General features: G+C 32.6%; 1 protein-coding gene across 1 annotated transcript; it reads left to right on the top strand.

Moving 5' to 3' along the window:
• Positions 1-273: 273 nt before the first annotated feature.
• On the top strand, positions 274-7,180 carry LOC110116594 (reticulon-like protein B8). Its single transcript, XM_020850242.2, has 6 exons — positions 274-427; positions 1,078-1,278; positions 1,405-1,585; positions 1,658-1,799; positions 3,425-3,494; positions 6,847-7,180. Exons 2-6 carry the CDS (start codon positions 1,086-1,088, stop codon positions 7,014-7,016), a joined length of 756 nt encoding a protein of 251 aa, XP_020705901.1. The 5' UTR covers positions 274-427; positions 1,078-1,085; the 3' UTR covers positions 7,017-7,180.
• Positions 7,181-19,220: the final 12,040 nt, after the last annotated feature.

Raw genomic sequence — 19,220 nt, 5'->3', positions numbered from 1 at the left:
CGGTGTCCGAATGCGTTCAGAAACCTAAAACCACGCGCCACGTCACATAAAATTTGATATTTTGAACTCGATATTACTCGGTATATATTTGAAAATCGGCCCAATGTAATAATTTCTTCCTCATTTTGGCTCGTGGTGTAACTTTTTTTTCATCTATATATATATTTATCTCATAGAATAAAAAAAATGAACCCAGAAACCCACCAACACATTGATAGCGGGACCCACAATTTTCAAGGCAGGTGCAGACTGGGTGAGAGTTAGTCGAGTGGCTGAAACTTTGCCACTGTTTCATAAAGAGAGAAAGGGTATCTGTCGTTTCACCCTGTACGTCGTTGGTCTCTTTGGGAGAAATATCGCCGGTCAGTGGTCTCCGATCGTCGTCTTTTCGGTCCCACTGCAGCCGCCGGCGAAGTCCGAAGCGTCGGTGAGTGAAACTAAGCTACTGAACCCTTTTTCTTTCTCTGGAAACCCTTCTTCTTCCGTTCGCCGCTGTAAACTTGCATTTTCGGTTTTGCGTCGTCGAGTTAGCTGTTCTTGAGATTGATCTCAGTTGAAATAGAAATTAGGGGGTTTTTTATTTTAATTTTCGTATTGTTGTTTGATAGTTACTAGAGTTTTGATGCCTCGTTTATCTAATGAATTCTTTTTGTGATTTGAAATGCACGTATTGGTCGATTTTAGTGGCAGTAAAGCCCTTTTGATCTACTTTTTTTTGGGGGGGTATTATGTAATTCTTTTCGAATAGTAACCTTTGCTTCTACAGAACGCTTCCTTGATTTTACTTTTATATTATATTCTTTTCCTTTTCTGATGTTTTAATGGACTGGTGTTGATTTCCCGATCATTTGTAAACTTTTACGGGTTTTGATTATAAAAATAAATAATCGAGAGTAGTTAATCTCGATTTGCATGATTGTTAACATCTGTCGGCGAATGTTAAGTGTGCTTAGGTTTTAGTTGTTTAGTCTGAGTTTTTTAAACAAAGTATTTCAATTTTTTTTTCTGATGTTATAAATGAATTGCATCTTTGTATTTTATTTTATTTTTACTTAAAATAGTGTCCTTTTTGTTCAGAGAACAAAATGTATGATCATAGGAAGAGTGGTGAGAATATTTTGGAGAACATAATAGAAACCATTGCTGATGCTGTGCCGAAGCAAAAGTCTGGTGGATTCTTCAATGAGGGAGCTTCAGTCGCTGACAAGTTAAATAACAAGATAAATAAGCACTTTGGTCGGCAGAAGTCAGTTCATCACATTCTTGGGGGTGGAAAATGTATTCCGTGCCAAAAAAAAAAATTTTTTTTTGTCAAGCTTCCTCACCAATTTGGAGAGGAGAATAACTGTTTATTGTGTTCAATATGTATTTTTTATTTTTAAAATTGTTATGCACTGTTTGTAGCTGCTGATGTGTTTCTGTGGAGAAACAAGAAAATATCTTCAAGTGTCTTGGTCGGTGCAACGCTTGTATGGGTTTTCTTTGAATGGCTTGACTACCATTTTCTCACTCTGGTGTGCTTTGCTCTAGTTATTGGAATGGTTGTTCAGTTCGTTTGGGCTAATGCTTCTGGCATAATTAATCGGTGAGCTTGTTTAATGTTATTGTAGACAGTAGAGAAAACTTGTTTAGAGTTTCTAATTCCTTATTTGTGCAGGTCTTCATCTGAAGTTCCTCGGCTTGTCTTGCCAAATGAGTATTTTGTGAATGCCGCTGTCTCTATCGGTGCACAAGTGAATATGTTCTTAGGATTCATTCAGGATGTTGCATGTGGAAGAGACTTAAAGATGTTTGCAATGGTATGTGATTTTTATCCACTATTTTTTCACCATATATATTATATTATATGTATAATTCCTCCCCGGGGAACCTTTTATTTCCAGCTTCAATATTGAGTGGAATTCTAAATTTAGCTATTAATTTTGAATTGTAGTTGGTAGGCACATGAAACTTTATTACACATGGAAAAACACTTAAGGTGGAAGAGCAAGTAAGTTTCCTTTTAGCTAAATGGAAAGGAAATTTTTGGAAATTAAAGATTTTTTTTTTCTTTCTAAATTTATAAAATTGAAATCAATAGATATATTTATGCGGGTATTATAAATTTCTGATAGTTTATGATAAAACTAACAATATAAAATGCAATTTTTGCAGAAGTGAAAGTTTGTTTTTGTGTTTTTAATTTACTATTCTTGACCTCTTAGGAGGCTGTGGTGGAAAACGATGGAAGGAGTCGATTTCTAATCCAACAATATTTATTAATTACAAATTATGGCGTGTATGGCAAAGCTGACCTGAAATAGCAAGCATGATTTTGATGTTAGGAATAGTCCTTAAGGATTCATAAGGACATTCCTGTTAAGTTGGGAGGATGCTTGTTACAATTATGATGTGGTCTGATGAGATGGATTAATTACTGAATTACTTGGCATCTTTTGGTTGTTCATGCTGTTGAAGCTGACTTACATAGCTATTAAATGATTTGAAATAATTTATTATACCGTAGATATCATGATCCTTTGAACTGTTGTAACTTTTGCGTTGCTTGTAATTAATTATGCATTGGTGATTTCTGGAGGATGTCACATTTGACAGCAGAAATATTGTGAGGTCAAATTGGTTACAGGAAGCTAGTAAGGATAATTGCTTATAGAATTTTTAAAATGAAGTGTGATATGGCTAATCTGCATGGTTACCAGCATTGGCCATATTAAGACCATATTAAGTGTACTTTGGTGGGGGTTTTGCAGGAGTATAACTAAAGGATGTATTATTTTGTGAAAAATAAGTGCGTTCTTCAGACTATGAAAACTAAAAATAAACAATTTAAGCTTTACTTTCTTCTAATCAAAACATGAATAGGACCATAATGAAAAACAGACACATTATGACATCTCTTTCTTGATTAAATTGTGTGTCCTATGGTAGTATTCTGACTGATTTGAAGTCATTAGAGAGGATTCCTTAACTGAATTTGTATTTAGTGGAAGTTTTCATACTTCTACTTGACTTTTGCCAAATTATGATGCTATGATAGTTTGAAGTTCTTATTTTTATACTTTTGTTGTAAATCAAAGTGAGTGCCATACACCACACCACCACCACCAACAATAACAGCATCAAGCCTTTATCCTACTACGTGGGGTTGGGTACATGAATCCTTGAAAGTGAGTGCCATACACCATGCCAAATGCCAAAATTCACTTGTAACTAATATATTCTACTTGCTCTTCATTGGCTTATCAGAAAGACTTCCCTTCTATAGAATTTCTCATGTAGTCTTTATCCAACTCCTCAGTTATTATACCAACAAAGCAAATCTTGTCGATATAATGAATCCTGAAACTAGTTTTTTTTTTTTTTTTTTTTAAGCATCCTGAAACTAGTTGATTTTCAAACATGAACAAGTTAAGTTGACGTGCAGGTTGTCCTTGGCTTGTGGGCAGCTGCTGTCATTGGTAGCTGGTGCAACTTTCTTACTGTCCTTTACATTGGTAAGCTTGCATTGTCTGCACCCATATATTCAAGTTATGTAATTTTCTGTTTGGGCAACTCTGATTATCTTAGCTTACACTTTGACTACGCTGAGAAAGGTAAATACTGGTGGACAAATTTACAAATTGGCCATGAAAAATCAAAATGGTTATTTAATTTTTAGTATGATTGCCATCTTCAGAGTTTTTTTCATCATTCTCAAGTATTTCCTTATAGGACAATCATTCAATTGATAAAAATCGAAAAACTCCCGTCTGCTTGTCTCGATCTTATGATAAAACATAAGCACATATTTGCTATCAAATGTTCAAGAACAGGTATTTTGAATTGTTCACCCACATTAATCTTTTACTTCATGGGTTTTTTTAAAACTTAAATAGATGTTTGGAATTATTCATCATCATGACTACAATCATAGCCTTATCCTGATTATTTTCAGTTGGTTTATGAAATCTCTTTCTTCATCCATTCTTTGGGTGATATATGAGGTGTCAACTCTAGATTACACATCTTTTGTAAATTCTACCACTGCTGCATCTGAACTACTCATTTTCTTGCTTATTCATTAAATATATGAACCCTTCACTATGTCCTGTGGGTTATCTTCTCTGCTTGTTTGTTGTTGTCCTTTTTGAATGTTCCATAATTTTGAAATTGGATCATGTTACGGTTCTAGGTTAGTCTACACAGTCGATAGCCACAAGATGGGATTCAGTTTGATGCTCTCTATGAATATTGGAGTTAGGAGAACCTCTAAGTAGACAATGAAACTCTACCAAATCGCATTGTGAAAATTATCGTTTAAAACAAAAGCCTCTTCTTGTAGATTTCAATGACGTGGAGTACACCCCACACCTTTTCATTAACCTTAAGTTCTTATGAGGAAACGATTTCATCAGCCACTTGGTGTTGCTAGCTTCAACTTAAAGGAGCTTACATAAGTGTTTTTTTTTATAATTTTTTTTCAGTGGGGTATGGAGGTTTCATCTTATCCATAGGTGCTTTATGCGACACATAAATGTGTTTTGGTGATGATAAACATGTTAAACCCCATGAGCCTCCAAGCCTGATAATGTTTTGGTGATAATAAACATACCTTGGAAGATAATAATGGCATTTTGGAGTATACACTATTTAGTGAATTCATATCATGCAATGAAACTATGCTACACTTTAAAATGAAGCATACAAGGATGAATGGCTTCAGCAAAGATTTTTTAAGCTTTAGGGTTAAATTTCAAAATAGTTCCCCGACTATTCACATGATCATTTTAGTCACAGAATATAATGTTGCTCCAATTTAGCCCATCGACTATAAAAAATTGATCCTAAATTAGCCCCTTTGGGGCTAAATTGGAATGAATTTTATATCACAATTACAAAATAAGAGATTATTTTGGGTCAATTTTGTATAGTTGAGGGCCTAAATTTGGGCAACGTGATGCTCTGGGATTGAATTAGCCATACACGAATAGTCTGGGGACAATTTTGGGATTTTTCTTTTTCATGTGCCTGGATTACTTTGTAAAGTTTTAGAAAGGAGAATTATTAATGGACACTTGCTCATACCATATTCTAGCTATGTGATACATAAAAAAAAAATCAAAAATAAATTTTCTTGTTGGATCACACATACAATCCTAATCGTATTTATGATTTTTGGGTTGCTCATATGATTATGATTGTATATTTGGGTTTTTCCATATGATTATTATTGTATATACGATGCACAAATGTTTCTTTGGTTTCTGAGCTAGAAAGACCATAGTCCTATTTGAAACTCATTCCTTGATGATTATTAAGTAAGAATCATGGCGTGGAAAAGGAAAAAATCATACCAAAGGTTGATTCTTTTATCATACACTTTTGATCAACGTAGTTTAAAATTTTGAGAAATTTGACATTTTTTTCTTGATCCTCATTTGGAATTAATTAACATTTTTTTTTTTATTGTTGTATCAGTAGAATTTATAGATTTAGCTATGTTTAATATAAAGAAGTTAGGTAGGAATACGTGATACGAGAACTTTATGGAGTTTTAAAGGTAAATTTTATAAAGTGACAATAAGATTGATTATGTAATATGAATCCGAGTGTTGGTTGAGCTACTAAGAAATCACGATTAATCAAATTGTGTATGACCAAATAAAATCTTAAAGATTAATGTTTGTTAAAATTGAAAAATAGAGTGCAAATGATTGCATTCAAGAAATCAAATGTTTTATAATTTGCTCCTACAGCTTTTAGTTAGCACCAAGATGAAGCCATGGAAGAGCTATTAAGTTGGTAGATGGGATAAGAACATAAAAAGAAATAAGGTTCTTCAAATAGACCCCTTTCCCTTTAGTACCTAATTATGCATTGTAAGGGTCTAAGAAATAATATTCTTCTTTTGCTCATCATGAGAAATGTCAACAAGATGCTTAATATTCATAGAAGAAAAATATAAATCAACGTTCACATTAGCATGTGGTACATCAGTGGACAGTTTGTTAGCATGCAATATAACTAGAATATGATTGGATTCTTAGGTTATGTACATGATAGAAACAAACAATTAGGTGGAACCCTGAGTATTCTTAGATCTTTCACCAAGGTGTATTTCTATCAAATGGATGGTAAGAAAAATCTTATTGAACGTGATAACTCATTGAAACAGACTCAATAATTCGAGAAACTCTTAAGCAAAGCATCGAACCTCCTGGAAGAAGAGTCTTAGGCTTCGTTTGGGACGACTTTCTTCTTGCTTTCTAAAATAGTGTTTTAGTATAAAAATTTCTTGAATTTGGATTTTTTGTGCTAAAAAGTCATTTTAAAAAACAGTTCAAAAGTTGTCCCAAACGAAGCCTTAGTTATCATTCTTTAAATATCAACTTTCTTTTCAACAGCTCGATGTGGTTACACAATGCTCTAGCATGCCTTATTAACATCCGATACTTATTATATATGTGAAAAGGTTGGAGTAGCTCCAGTGAAAGATAAAATTAGAGAGAGTCACCTTAGATGGTTTGATCACATTAAACAGAGGCTTTCAGATGATCCGATTATAAAAGTTCAAGCATTAGATTTGACTTATGTTAAAAAAAAGTAGAGGTAGACCTAAAAAGACTTAGAATTGATCTTTCTTTATTAGATTTAAATGAGAATTTGACTTTTAACATGACACAATGGTGAAAACGGATTCATGTAGCCGACCCCACGTAGTGGGACAAAGGCTTGATGTTGTTGTCGTTGTTTTCTCATTCTATGAAGAACCAAATGTGCACTTTCCAGTATGAACCATCATTAACACCAAAATTGTTAATATTTTACGTGGTAATCTTAAGTTCTATGTCATCTTTCCTGATTCAGGCTTTGTTGCTGTTCACACTGTACCTGTGTTGTATGAGAAGTACGAAGACCAAGTTGATGACTTCATATACAATCTCCTTGGACAGCTCCAGCTGCAGTATCGCAAGCTTGACAAGGGTGTACTAAGCAAAATACCCAAGGGAAATCTCAAGTCCAAGAAAAATGAGTAGAATTCTTCTTTTTTGTAGTTATCATCAGACTTACATATTTTCCTGCATTATGAAATTGTCAAGGAAGCCATTATTTTGCCACTTTCTGCTGCTTATGTACTAAAAGAAAATTTACTTAGTTACATGGCAGTGATGATATGCTTATCTAGTTTGCAGTAGTTTAAGATTTTGTTCGGGATAACTTTTTTACAGTTTTTTAAAGCAGTTGTTTAGTATAAAGATTTCTTGAACTAGAAAGCTGTTTTAGAAAACAGTAAGGCTTCGTTTGGGACGGATTTCTTACTGCTTCTTAAAGCAGTTTTTTAGTACAAGATTTAAAATTGTTGTATTAAGAAGTTGTTTTAAGAAGTAATAAGAAAGCTGTCTCAAACGAAGTTTGAGAAAGCTGCTTTAAGTTCACCATTGTTTATGAAATTTTACTGCAGCATATACTTTAGATAAGGCTGGAAGTTGTAAATGTATGTAGAAGTAAAAACAATAAATTTTGTATTGGAATTTAGCATTGATTTTTTAATACATCCAATAAAAGTGAAGGAATGTCATAATTTTTTTTTCCAAATATGTTTTATAATATAAATCAATCAAAAGGGAAGGAAAGAGGTTAATTTTCTCACATTTAGTAAATTATCTTCAATCATACATATGATCGTAAAAATAAAAATATTTTATGCTAGAAAGTTGTTTTAAAAATTAGCAAGAAAGTCATTTCAAATGAAATCTATGAGAAATTTTAATATTTATTTGGAATGATTGTATTATTTTATAAAGATGGTATATAATTGTTGTATGGAAAATGTTTTTTTTATTTTTGGGAAAAATATTATAAAAAGTAACTTTTTTATTATAAAAATATCTTGAAAATAATAAAAAATAATAGTGAAATAGAATAAGCAATTAAAGATTAGCTTCTCATTATAAGCTCTAAAATCATTTTTGTTAGGTATCACAGACATTTCTTTTATTCTACTAATAATTTTCCCAACTAGATAAGCTGGATACAATTAACTCTTTAAGAGGGATTATATGTTTGAATTCTGTTGTTGTGATTTGGCTTCCATATCACTCATTAAGATTTCTTTTGGGACGACTTTTTTATTGCTTTTTAAATCAACTTCTTGTATAAAAATTTTGGTAGTGACGAGCAACTTTTTCCACGGGATTTATGCTTTACTTCGAGATGCGTATCGATCTATTCGTATATTTTAATTTGAATAAATTTGATGTCATCCTTGGTATTTAGGACATTCTGAACGCAATGATAAGCATGTTTTACGATCAGATTTCGTTTGGGCAGTGTCGAGATTGATTTTTTTTTTATTTGCACAGCATCGCATTGGGATATGTGTCACTACTTCGGATGATCCCGAATGATTAAATAAGATATATATATTTTAGATGTCGATAATGTTCCAGATGCAACGACGAAGTCTGTTCATGGATCCGACGTCATTTGGCCAATGTCACATTTTAATTTCAGGTGTCGGTCGTCCCTTTTGATCAATGTCATTCGATACGATTGAGAGGGGTCTCGACCTAACAAAATTAGATGTTCCGATCGCAATGTAGCTATCCGTTTTACATTCGGTGGTCATTTGACCCTTTACGTGATGCATCATGCCAACCCGCGCATTGCTTGATTCGTCATTTTTGCCCTTTTTGCATGTAGTTTGAGTTGTAGGGGTCAACAAATTACAATCTTTTAAATTATTTCTGATTTGTGAAACATCTCTCACTCATAACATAGTGGGCATATGTCATCAAATAAAAAACTCTATAAAATCTTTGTTATCTTACTCTTTTATGGGTTGTTGCTTCTCCTTTTTCTCTATCATATCTCACTATTTGAAGCCATCATACTTCCTTATAGAGTAATGAACTTGGGCATCATATTCTAGTCTCTCTATATAAATTCTTGATGCATGTGCTCCTTATTGCCACTTTGGCTTGGTGAGTTTTATCCATCAACATCAATCATTAATATAGTGTGTGAGAATTCATTCTAAATGTTGCATCTTATGTTGAAGAAAAGAGTCATGATAGAAGATTCTTAACATTGATATCTAAATTCTCCTACTATTGGTGAACCTGTGGGCAAGAATGTCTTAGCTACATGTGAACACTTGGATACCGACCTCAATTATTTCTACCAATAGCTTATTGATTCACTAATTTCATCAAGATTTTCTTGCAGCATCACTAATGTCCATAGCTCGATAAACTTAGATCCCACACTGAAGCAAGGTGGTTGGAATACGTGGCATACAATAACACTCTCAATGCTCAAACAAATTTATAACTCTCCCATTATGCTGAATATTATTGAGGAGGCATTCCATTCAAATTCAAAGCTCCTTAGCTAAAAATCTTATTCTGAACGCCTAATCCCATATATAATTTGGCCACCTTCGAAAACAAAATGCCCATGTCTAGTACATTTGTTGATATTTAGCGCCGACCATTTATAAATACTTTCAAATGCATAACTTGAAAATGGTTCAACTCTCCTAAATCATAAATTCTTCTAAATAATTCCTTATCTTTTTTTTTTCCCCAAAATTTTCCACTTCTAAAAGCATTCTAAAGACCTCCTAATCCTTATTTTGCATTTAGTAGGAAGTTGGGGAATCCTTTAGGGACTACATATATTGCTTCAATAAAGCTTTCCTATAATGTTATAGATGACCATAATAACCTCATGAAAGTCACTTTTATCCTAGGGTTACAGCTTAGGAACTTCAAGTTATTAGTCAATAAAAAACCATAAGAAACTCAAAAAGATTTATTGTTGAATAATTGTAAGCATTGAAGAGTTCATCCAAGAAGTTGAATCACCCATTTTATCTTCTCAAATCCTTGCAAAGAAGTGAGCTTAACCATAACACACCTCACAACATCCTCATTGCTACCAGAAAGTATGCAAGGATTGACTTCTCTTATTGAGGGTGAATATACCTCCATCATCCCCACACTATCCAATAAAATCTTATATTGTTTCCTCGTGGAGAGTTCAAAGATAACACTCTCCATTCTTTGAATAATCCCCTTGTTGCCATTATATTTCCCATTCATAAGAAGAATATTATAAGTAACATCTTACATCGTGTAAGGATCCTGACACCTAGATAAATCAAGATTTTTCCTATGAGCATGATAAAAAGAATGTTGTATCCTGAGGGCCTTCTTAAAGAAGCTAATCTATGAGGGACATATGAAGGAATACCTCATCCAATGACATGTCGACAAGTAATCAACTAAAGAATAAACTCTACTTAAGCCTAAGGAATAGACATAGGTTAGCCTAATAATAAAGCCTCAAATGGCTCATGGAGTATGAGGCCAACTCTTATTCTTTCTTTTTGAGTAATGAATTATCACCTCACTATAGTATCCATGATGATGCCATCATCATCTTAGTAACAATAGACTACTTTGAGGTGATCCATATTTTGATTGATATAGTTAGCTCAATTAACATTCTCTTCATTGGGCTATTCAAATGAATCAGTTTTGACCTAAAGAAATTCTATTCTACCAAAGAATACTAAATCAAATTCTCGAGGAAAAAAGTACAGTCTGACGGATTACTATGAAACATTTCCAACTAATTTTCAGACAGAATTTACGACGAATTTTCCGACGGATTTGAAATTTTTTTTAAAAAAAATATAATCGCAATTAATAATTTTATAGCTTATTTTAATTTTTTATAAATTTAATAATTTATTTTAATTACTTATTAATATAATAAATCATTATAATTAATTGTTAATATCATAACTTATTTTAGTTATTAATTAAAACACTAAATTTTGATTAATTACCAACTTTAATATTTTATTTTAATGTAATTTTAAAGCTCGGTGTTTGACTCACTAGTCGAGCTCAAAAACCTACTAACTCGAGCTCGACTCAAATCGTTTACACCCCTACTCAAGGGCAGACTGGTGGGCTTTGCGGGCGTTGGCTAGGCTACCTGCAGGCAGCATGGCGGGCTAGCACAGACAAGGGCCGGAAGCGCACGGGTTGGCAGTGCGACCCCATTGGCGAGCTGGCAGTTTTCTATTGTTTTTCTTTATTATTATTTTTTGTTATTCCGCATGAAAAATTTCGCCGAAAAATTTTTTTTGGTGATTTTTTCCTGACGAAAAAGTTTTCCGAAGCTCGATTAACCGTCAAAAAGTCTTTCGTCGGAAATTCGCTAAAATTTTTTTAAATCCGCAAAAAAAATCAGACTTTTCTGCCAAAAAAATCACCAGTATTATGCTATTTTCTTGTAACGAGTGATCAATATCGTAGAGGATTCATGTAAGAATATTGATACTAGACTTCACATGGTGAGTACGAGCCTCCTTTTGACTCTTAGTGCGGCCCATTTACAAGTTCCAACATAGTTGAGGAAGATAGAGTTAGGACATTAGAGGACTTGATTTACGATGCAATTAGTCCATAATATAAATAATATATAGAAGAATATATCCCCGAATAAGGAGAAATAAAACTTCTACAATTTGTTGCACGCTATATAACAACCAATTTAGAATGGGTGCACTACTTATTCAGAGTTATCTATTGCTGTGAAGATGTTAAGAATAAAATTTTAACTTTTTTTTTTTTTTTACTATAGGTTTCCGACAATTTTTTGAAAAAATTTTCATTGCAAATCTTGATATGACAATTTAGTATCATTATTTCTGATAGAAATATTCGTCAAAAATGGCAACGAACTTGCGACGTATTTTTCATCACGATGTACGATGGATATTTCATCGTAATTTGCGATAGAGTTTCCGTCACACTTCCACCCCAGATATTTTTGCGACATGGATTTTAACTATGGTTCAATTTAGTCGCAAAAGGCTGAATTTCTTATAGTGGGTGGCATATTTTCATCTCTCGATACGAATTGTTGACTATGGCTCAACTTTGACTCAATAAGTTTTGAGTGTGTGGGCAAGCTGGGACCGATCGAAAAGAGAAAGTTTTTGGGTTTTTGTGGATTCTACTATAAGGACTTGCATAGTAACCCTTGAGTGGGGAGATAACTTAACCTTGGGATCTTAAGGGTCATAAATAATGAAATTTGAGATAAAGAGAAATATCCACCCTTTCTAAATATTTATCATTTATACATCATTAAAATGATATAAAGATCAATCTCGCATGCGTCTTTTTTCGATCCTTTCCTCTATTGAATTTGATCAAGGAGTCTAAATGAAACTTAGTGCATGATCCTTTTTAACATAGACTTATGACAAGCTAAAACATGCTCTCAACTCAAGTTAATGTCTTCCATACCAACCCTTAATGCAATGTGAACAATCCCCCATATAATATGAAGCCAACTATTAGAAACATTTAGTATATAACTACTTAGTTATATCCTCAAGTTGGACTTGATTTAGGCTTTGTTTAGGACAACTTTCGTTTTAATGCTTTCTAAAGCAGCTTTTTAGTACAAAAAATTATAGTTCAAAAAATTTTTGTACTACTGAAACACTGAAATCCTAAACAATAATAAAACTGTCCCAAAAGAAGCCTTAATCCTCACCAATAGTTGTTATAACGGGTGCATAAGCTCAAAAACCCTCCTACCTTCTACGTATTATACATGATTTTGTAAATGTGATTGATTTATTAGAATTAAAATAATTATAAGCTAATTAGTAACTTAATATACTATATATTTAATTCTATTTTAATCTTACTTAAATCATAATTAAAAAAATTAAGAAAATTACTCCACAAATCATATCTCTGAAATCACTTGGAAAAAAAAGAAAAACCTTAAAAGCCACATCAGAAACTAAGGAAACCCTAAAGAACGAGCAAGCATTCCTTAGCCACGTGGTGAAATGCGGTGCGCCGCCGCCCATCGTGAGCCAGCCAACCCGTCTGCCACGCTGGACAAACTTGTGAACAGGAAGCCTCCACTCCTCCCTCCTTTCTTACTTCCTCCCCCAAACCAGAGAGAAATTAAAGCTGGAATCTTAATCTCTCTCTCTCTCTCTCTCTCTCTCTCTTCTCAGTTTAAGAATCCATCAATATTGAACTTAGCAGGTAAGAATCCCACTCCCCTGCACTATAAATAGTAAATACATGAGATATCTACTGCAACAAAACCATATTGCAAGAGCTTAGTTTCCTGCTTCATTAGATCTCATTTTGCTTTTATCTTCAATCTCTCTCAACTGCAATGGTAGCTCAGAAAAGTTTGGCTCAAAATCTAGTAAGCTATGTGATTAGCTACATTGATGGAAGAAAGAGAAGGGAAGGTGACGGCGACGATGACGACGACGACGACGATGATGACTCTCAGGTTGCACCTGCTGCCTGAGGTGGTCGTTAATAATGTAGTAACTAAAAAATATATTTTTACTATGTGCCAGTACTTACTACTATATATTTTATATATAAATGCAGCTTCACAGCAGGCTTATTAAGAGAAAAATATCAGATATATGTGGTTTGCATGATTTGGTCATCAAGATGTAATGTGTGTTGCTGTAAGAATTTTCTCTGAGCAGCAATGTATTATCGTATTGTGTTATTTGAATGAAATTTATGAGCTTTTTTGTTTGTTTGTTGTTGTTGTTTGTTAGCTTTATGTGTAGTATGCTGATGAAAATGCTAATGGAATTCTCTCTCTCTCTCTCTCTACTGCTTTTTGAAAAGCGGCCAGAAGCTAAAACGTGAGGGAAATGGCTGAAGAAGTGTTCATTTGTGAGGAGGTCTAACGGCTAGTTTATTGTGTTTCAAGTATGATAAAGCTGAGTGAATGTTGTTTGTTGATGAATAATCTAATCTTTTTTTCTTTCTAAAATGGATACCAAACAACCTCATATAGGAAAAACAAATATAAACATATTAATTATATTTTATACATATTTCATTGAATCTTACAAAACTTAGTTGGCTTGATCGTGCGTCGGATTTTAAATCATTTATATAATTATTATGAGAGAAAATCATTATATGCATGCATATGAGAGTATCGTGAGTCAATGAGGCATACAAATAAGTAAGTTCGAACTCTTAAAAGATTCAAAAACTAGTAAAAATATTGATGAGGATGGGCAGGGGCTTGTTCCAATTATGATTTTAATGTTGGGCCACCAAACCCACCACAAAGAGAAGACCAATGAGGCATACATACTAGCTATTACATTGCTAACAAGGTTTTTAAACATCCATCTCATTTTACTTCCTCAAATGAAGGATTACAAGGGTATTTATAACCTCTCAAGTACATGTATTATGATAGGATTTCAAAAGACATGTGAATAAGAATTCAAACGGGGTGGGGGACCAATCACAAGTGGTTAAATAATGAAAATTATTCTTGGTTTGTCTTTTTATCTTCTTAAATTTTATTATATTTTGCATGTTGCATGCTGTATTTCTCATAATAAACTATATGATAAACTCTGCCATGATAAAATTTTTAATATAAATTATTTCGTAGGTAGATTTGCCTGCAAGGTAGACTACTTATGAGGAGGTATCACGAGGTGGTAAGTTAACTTTACTTTATGATCTAAAAATCTAGCTTACATGATTTTCTCCATTGTTATTAGTTTTGCGATGTATGATAGTATATTTTGTGTTATATACATGAAAAATATATAGGATTTTTTGTTGTAATTTGATGATTTATTTGTATTATACCTATAGGATTGTACATTAAATTTGCTTTCTCTGAGATTCATTGTAAAAATATTTCTTGGTAGTATGATAGTAATATGAGATCAATTCATCTAATTCAAGCTACAAGACTTAACACATAAATGAGAGGAATTTATATTGGTTTGGTTTTTTGACCTACATCTTATATGAGAGAGTGGTCAATTATTTTCTACTTATTGTAAAGAGAGAATAAGGTTCACAACTTCCAAAAGCAAAGAAGCTAATGATAACATATCCTGTGGTTTGGCCCTCCTGTGAAAGTGCTTTTATATGGTTCCTATAATTAGTAAATGTTGCAAGCATTAAGATGGAGATGATAAGTGAACTATTACAAGTCATTAAGGAGTTTTGTTTTGGAGGAGATCCAAGTGAAAATAGTCTTATGTATGCTCTTTTATCATGATGCATGTATTAATCATATTTTAACTATGGTTGAACTAAGTGAATGTTGTTTTTTGACGAGTCATATATACATACTCATTTTCTCAAATGCGTACTATAATTAATTATATTCTATCATATTTCTTTCGATCATCAATCCTTAAATGACTTGATTTATGTAATCTTGGATCATATAAGCAATCATTTAGATAAAATAATTATTCAGAAATTGTGAGAACCACAATTTGGCGTTCTATACGTCGTTCAGAAATTGCGAGAACCACAAGAACCCTAAAAAATAAAAAGAAGAATGAAGAATTTTTTATGAAACCCTAGACACCGGGCATTCGATCGGCTTTAGAAGAAGGATGAAGGCCGGCGATTGAAAGCCCTAATAAGAATATTTACCTGATGCAACGATCACGATTGTCAATGTAGCAGTAGAGATCAACAAGAACTAGGAAGGGTAGACGAAGAGAACGCATGCCAGACGAAAGCGGCGAATAAATTTGAATATGGCCTAGATGGAAGAATAAGAAGCGGGCATGAAAACTTATTTGCATGATCTCTCTCTTTTACTGCCAAATCGTTCTGTTTGCGCCAAATTAGAATATGCCCTAATAAATATTTTTTTAAAACATTTAAATAAAAATGTCTTAATTCATTTGTCGTTAAAAGTTAATTTTTTGTTGCTATGTTATGCATAGAAGAGCACCATACCAATTAAGCATACATATAAATGAAGTTAGATTACTTTTCATGATAAATTTAGCCATCACAAAGTTCACCATGCATGTAAATTACTTCATATGTTGACTAACTTGCAAGGCAGATTTTTGATGAGATGAAATGGTGAGGTGGCCAGTTGAATTGACTTTAATTTATGGACTAAAAGTCTATTTCACTCGTATGATATTTAATATTTTGATATGTGGCTATAATACATAAATTTTCTTTTAATTATTCTGACATTAAAAAGATAATAATCACTACCAAAAAATAGGCCTATCGCAGCACAATATTTGGCGTATCCCGGCGGTTATAACCACCACAATTTTCTTTGCAGCGGTTTTGAAATCGCTGCACCCCCGCTGTAATAGTAATGCGCTGCAATGACATTTTGCAGCGGATTAAGGATCGGAGGGGTAGATCTGATGAAGTGCGAGATTTAGCAGCGGTTATAACCGCCACTAATTCTATCCAAATAAATAGATTTCAAGTATTGTGGCGGTTTTAACTGCCGCGTCCAGAATTTTTTTTAAAAAAATACAAAATATGAATGTCCAATTAAATATACACATAAACAACATATCAAAACGGTAATGTTATAGGAACTTTGACAAATTAAGGTATACAACCTTGTGTTGATTACAATCAATTTTGAAATGAAAACTAAGATGAAACCAAACCAAAATGTTCTGATCCATTTCTGTCATAACTTATTTGCATGATCAAAAGCACAGTTAAGGCACACATAAATTGCAGGTAAAGTGCAGCCAAAGAGAAGTCAAAGAGTAGTCAAAAAGCGCAGTAAAAAAGCACTCCAAAAGTGTAGCTCACTTGTCAAATTTTAATTGGACATCCGGACCTATATCTAAGTTCAGTGTCCGGACCTAATAAATTTTCCTTCTTTTTTAATGGTGTTTAAAGTTGTTTTCAATAGTTATTTAATTTTTGCAGCCGTTGATACTACATATTTAAATGGCTGGAAAGTTTTCACATAAAACTGGCGGCTAAACCGCCTATAAATACCTTCATGATAACATAATACTGACGAAATTTTTGGAAGTTTACTCTTTTTAACCGGTGATCCAACCGCCGGCTTATAGCGGCGGTCAAACTGCCAGTGTAACCTTCGGTATTTCCAGCGGTCAAATGACCACAGTAAATTCTGCCGGAATTCAGTGAATTTTCTGCTGTCTAAAAATCATTGTGTTCATATATCATTTTTTTAAAGGTCATTTGATTCCAGTTTTGGAAAAATTAGTAAAGCTCACTCCACTATGCGACCACCCTTATTTGATGTAACCCCTTTTGATTTTTAAAAAATTCACAAGTTCATGTATGTATAATCTTAAAAAAGGTTTTGATGTTAACTAGATCTTTTAGCTGATCATTTTGTAAGCAATAAAATTTTATGAAGTATGATTTTTGAAATCATATTTTATATTTTAATTTATGGATATATTTTTAAAAGTATATGAATGAATATAATTTTCATTTTCTCTTAGCAAATCATTATGAATTATATTAATGAATGAATTTTTTTTTGGATTCTACAGTTTTTATTTTTGTTACCTCAAGGTAATAAAATCAGTGTTATTTCTCTATTATTAACAACAAATTTCACTAAATATCACCAAAATAGATATTCATAAATATCAACAGTTCATTAAATTGAAGGGGCATATGATTTATTTGGTTGATCATTTTATGACCAATTTTTATTTTGGTCATTGTAACAAAAATATAATCAATAAAATTAGCAATTAAAATCATTAAATATATTGCATCTAAATAAAATTTATAATGATCGAGTTAACTTGAACTCAATTGAGGTGATTTTGGGTGCAATCCTTGTGTGCTTTGTATTACTATTAATCTCAACTTGTGCACTATATTTCTTACAAGCTATATATAGATTATCCAAAAGCTTAGTTTCTTCTCATGTTTCATATATTTGAATCCAATTTAGGTGGAAAATTATGAAATCGTCTATTTTTGATATATTTCATATATAAAGGTTTCTTTTGTGATAGTTTTCTTATTGCTTTTTAAGATTATTTTTTAGTACAAAAATTTCATGAACGGAAATTTTTTTATTACTAGAGAGCAGTTTTAGAAAGCATTACGAAAGCTTAGATGTGTCAAGTCGACATGGGGTCATTTAGGTGTGTTAGAGTAGGTTTAGAATAAGATAGAACTAAGTCAGATCGATTAAGATTTACCCTCGGTTAATATGTGAGTTAAAGGTTAACCATTAATATTCACATGAGCACAATACGGTTCGAATGACCTAATTTTGTTTGAAGATAAGTAAATAAATTTGGATGGGGTCCTTCATAGGGCTTAGGGTTGGTTTAAGATTGCTCCAAAGAATTACTATATTAGGATTTAATCGAGTTTAGGGTTGGGTTGGTCAAGGTGACTCCACTAGAGTTGTTAGGGGTTGAATCTACTTTCTAGGCCCAAAGTGTTAGGTTTTGGAGCCAAACTAAGATTTTGCTTATGACGATTTTTTTTTATTACTTCTTAAAACAACTTTCTAATATGAAAAAAAAAATTTTGTACTAGATTGCTGCTTTAAGAAGCAGTAAGAAAGCTATCCCAAACGAAGTCTAAGTCTTGATAAATTAATGAGTTCTATGATTGAGTTAATTAGGGGTCTGATCTCCTAAAGTTTTCTTGAAGATTGTACTAATTAAGGCTTCGTTTGAGATAACTTTCTTTCAGCTTTCTAAAATAACTTTATTACACAATTTTTTTTTAAAAGAAGGAAAATATCATTGGTCATTAGCCGTCCAAAATTAAGTCTAAGCGATGATCTACGAAACAACTTCAAGGATTATTACTCCCTCAAAATTAGAGTAGATTTAATTTTATATTATAAATATTAATTTAATAAATAATATACAAAAGCATTTATTATTTTTATAAACTAATTTTCAAAATGAGACTAATACTATCTCAATTATTTTAAATTTAATTTTATTGATAAAAATATTAATTAAATGTTGCTTTTAAAATTATTAAGATTATTCATATTTTTTTTTCTTCTCATTGTGCTATATAACAATCTCGATGGAGGACAGCTCTCTTAAACCCTAGCTAGCGCGAGCAGCCACCAAACGAAATCGCCCGACGGAAGCCAACGACCATCGTCTTCTCCGGCTCTTTTTAATCCTTTAGGTTTTGCCCTGCTCTTCTTCTATTCAGGCTGAAAAACGAAATCTGAACAGAAGAGGAATCGAGCTCAAACTCCAAGAGCCGGCGGCAATATTTCTTTTTGTTTTTACTTCAGTGTTTTCTTCTAAAAATGGTACATTTTTATGGATGATGGTGAGTTCCTGGTTTGCTTTATCAACTTACTGAACGATGGATTTCATTTCTTTTGTTGCTGCAGTTGCGCTTTCTTTTGCT

Source organism: Dendrobium catenatum, unplaced genomic scaffold, assembly GCF_001605985.2.
Source record: "Dendrobium catenatum unplaced genomic scaffold, ASM160598v2 original_scaffold_86555, whole genome shotgun sequence".
Classification (NCBI taxonomy): Eukaryota; Viridiplantae; Streptophyta; class Magnoliopsida; order Asparagales; family Orchidaceae; genus Dendrobium; species Dendrobium catenatum.
Note: the sequence above shows the minus strand (reverse complement) of the source record. Positions and strands in the feature narration are given on the sequence as shown.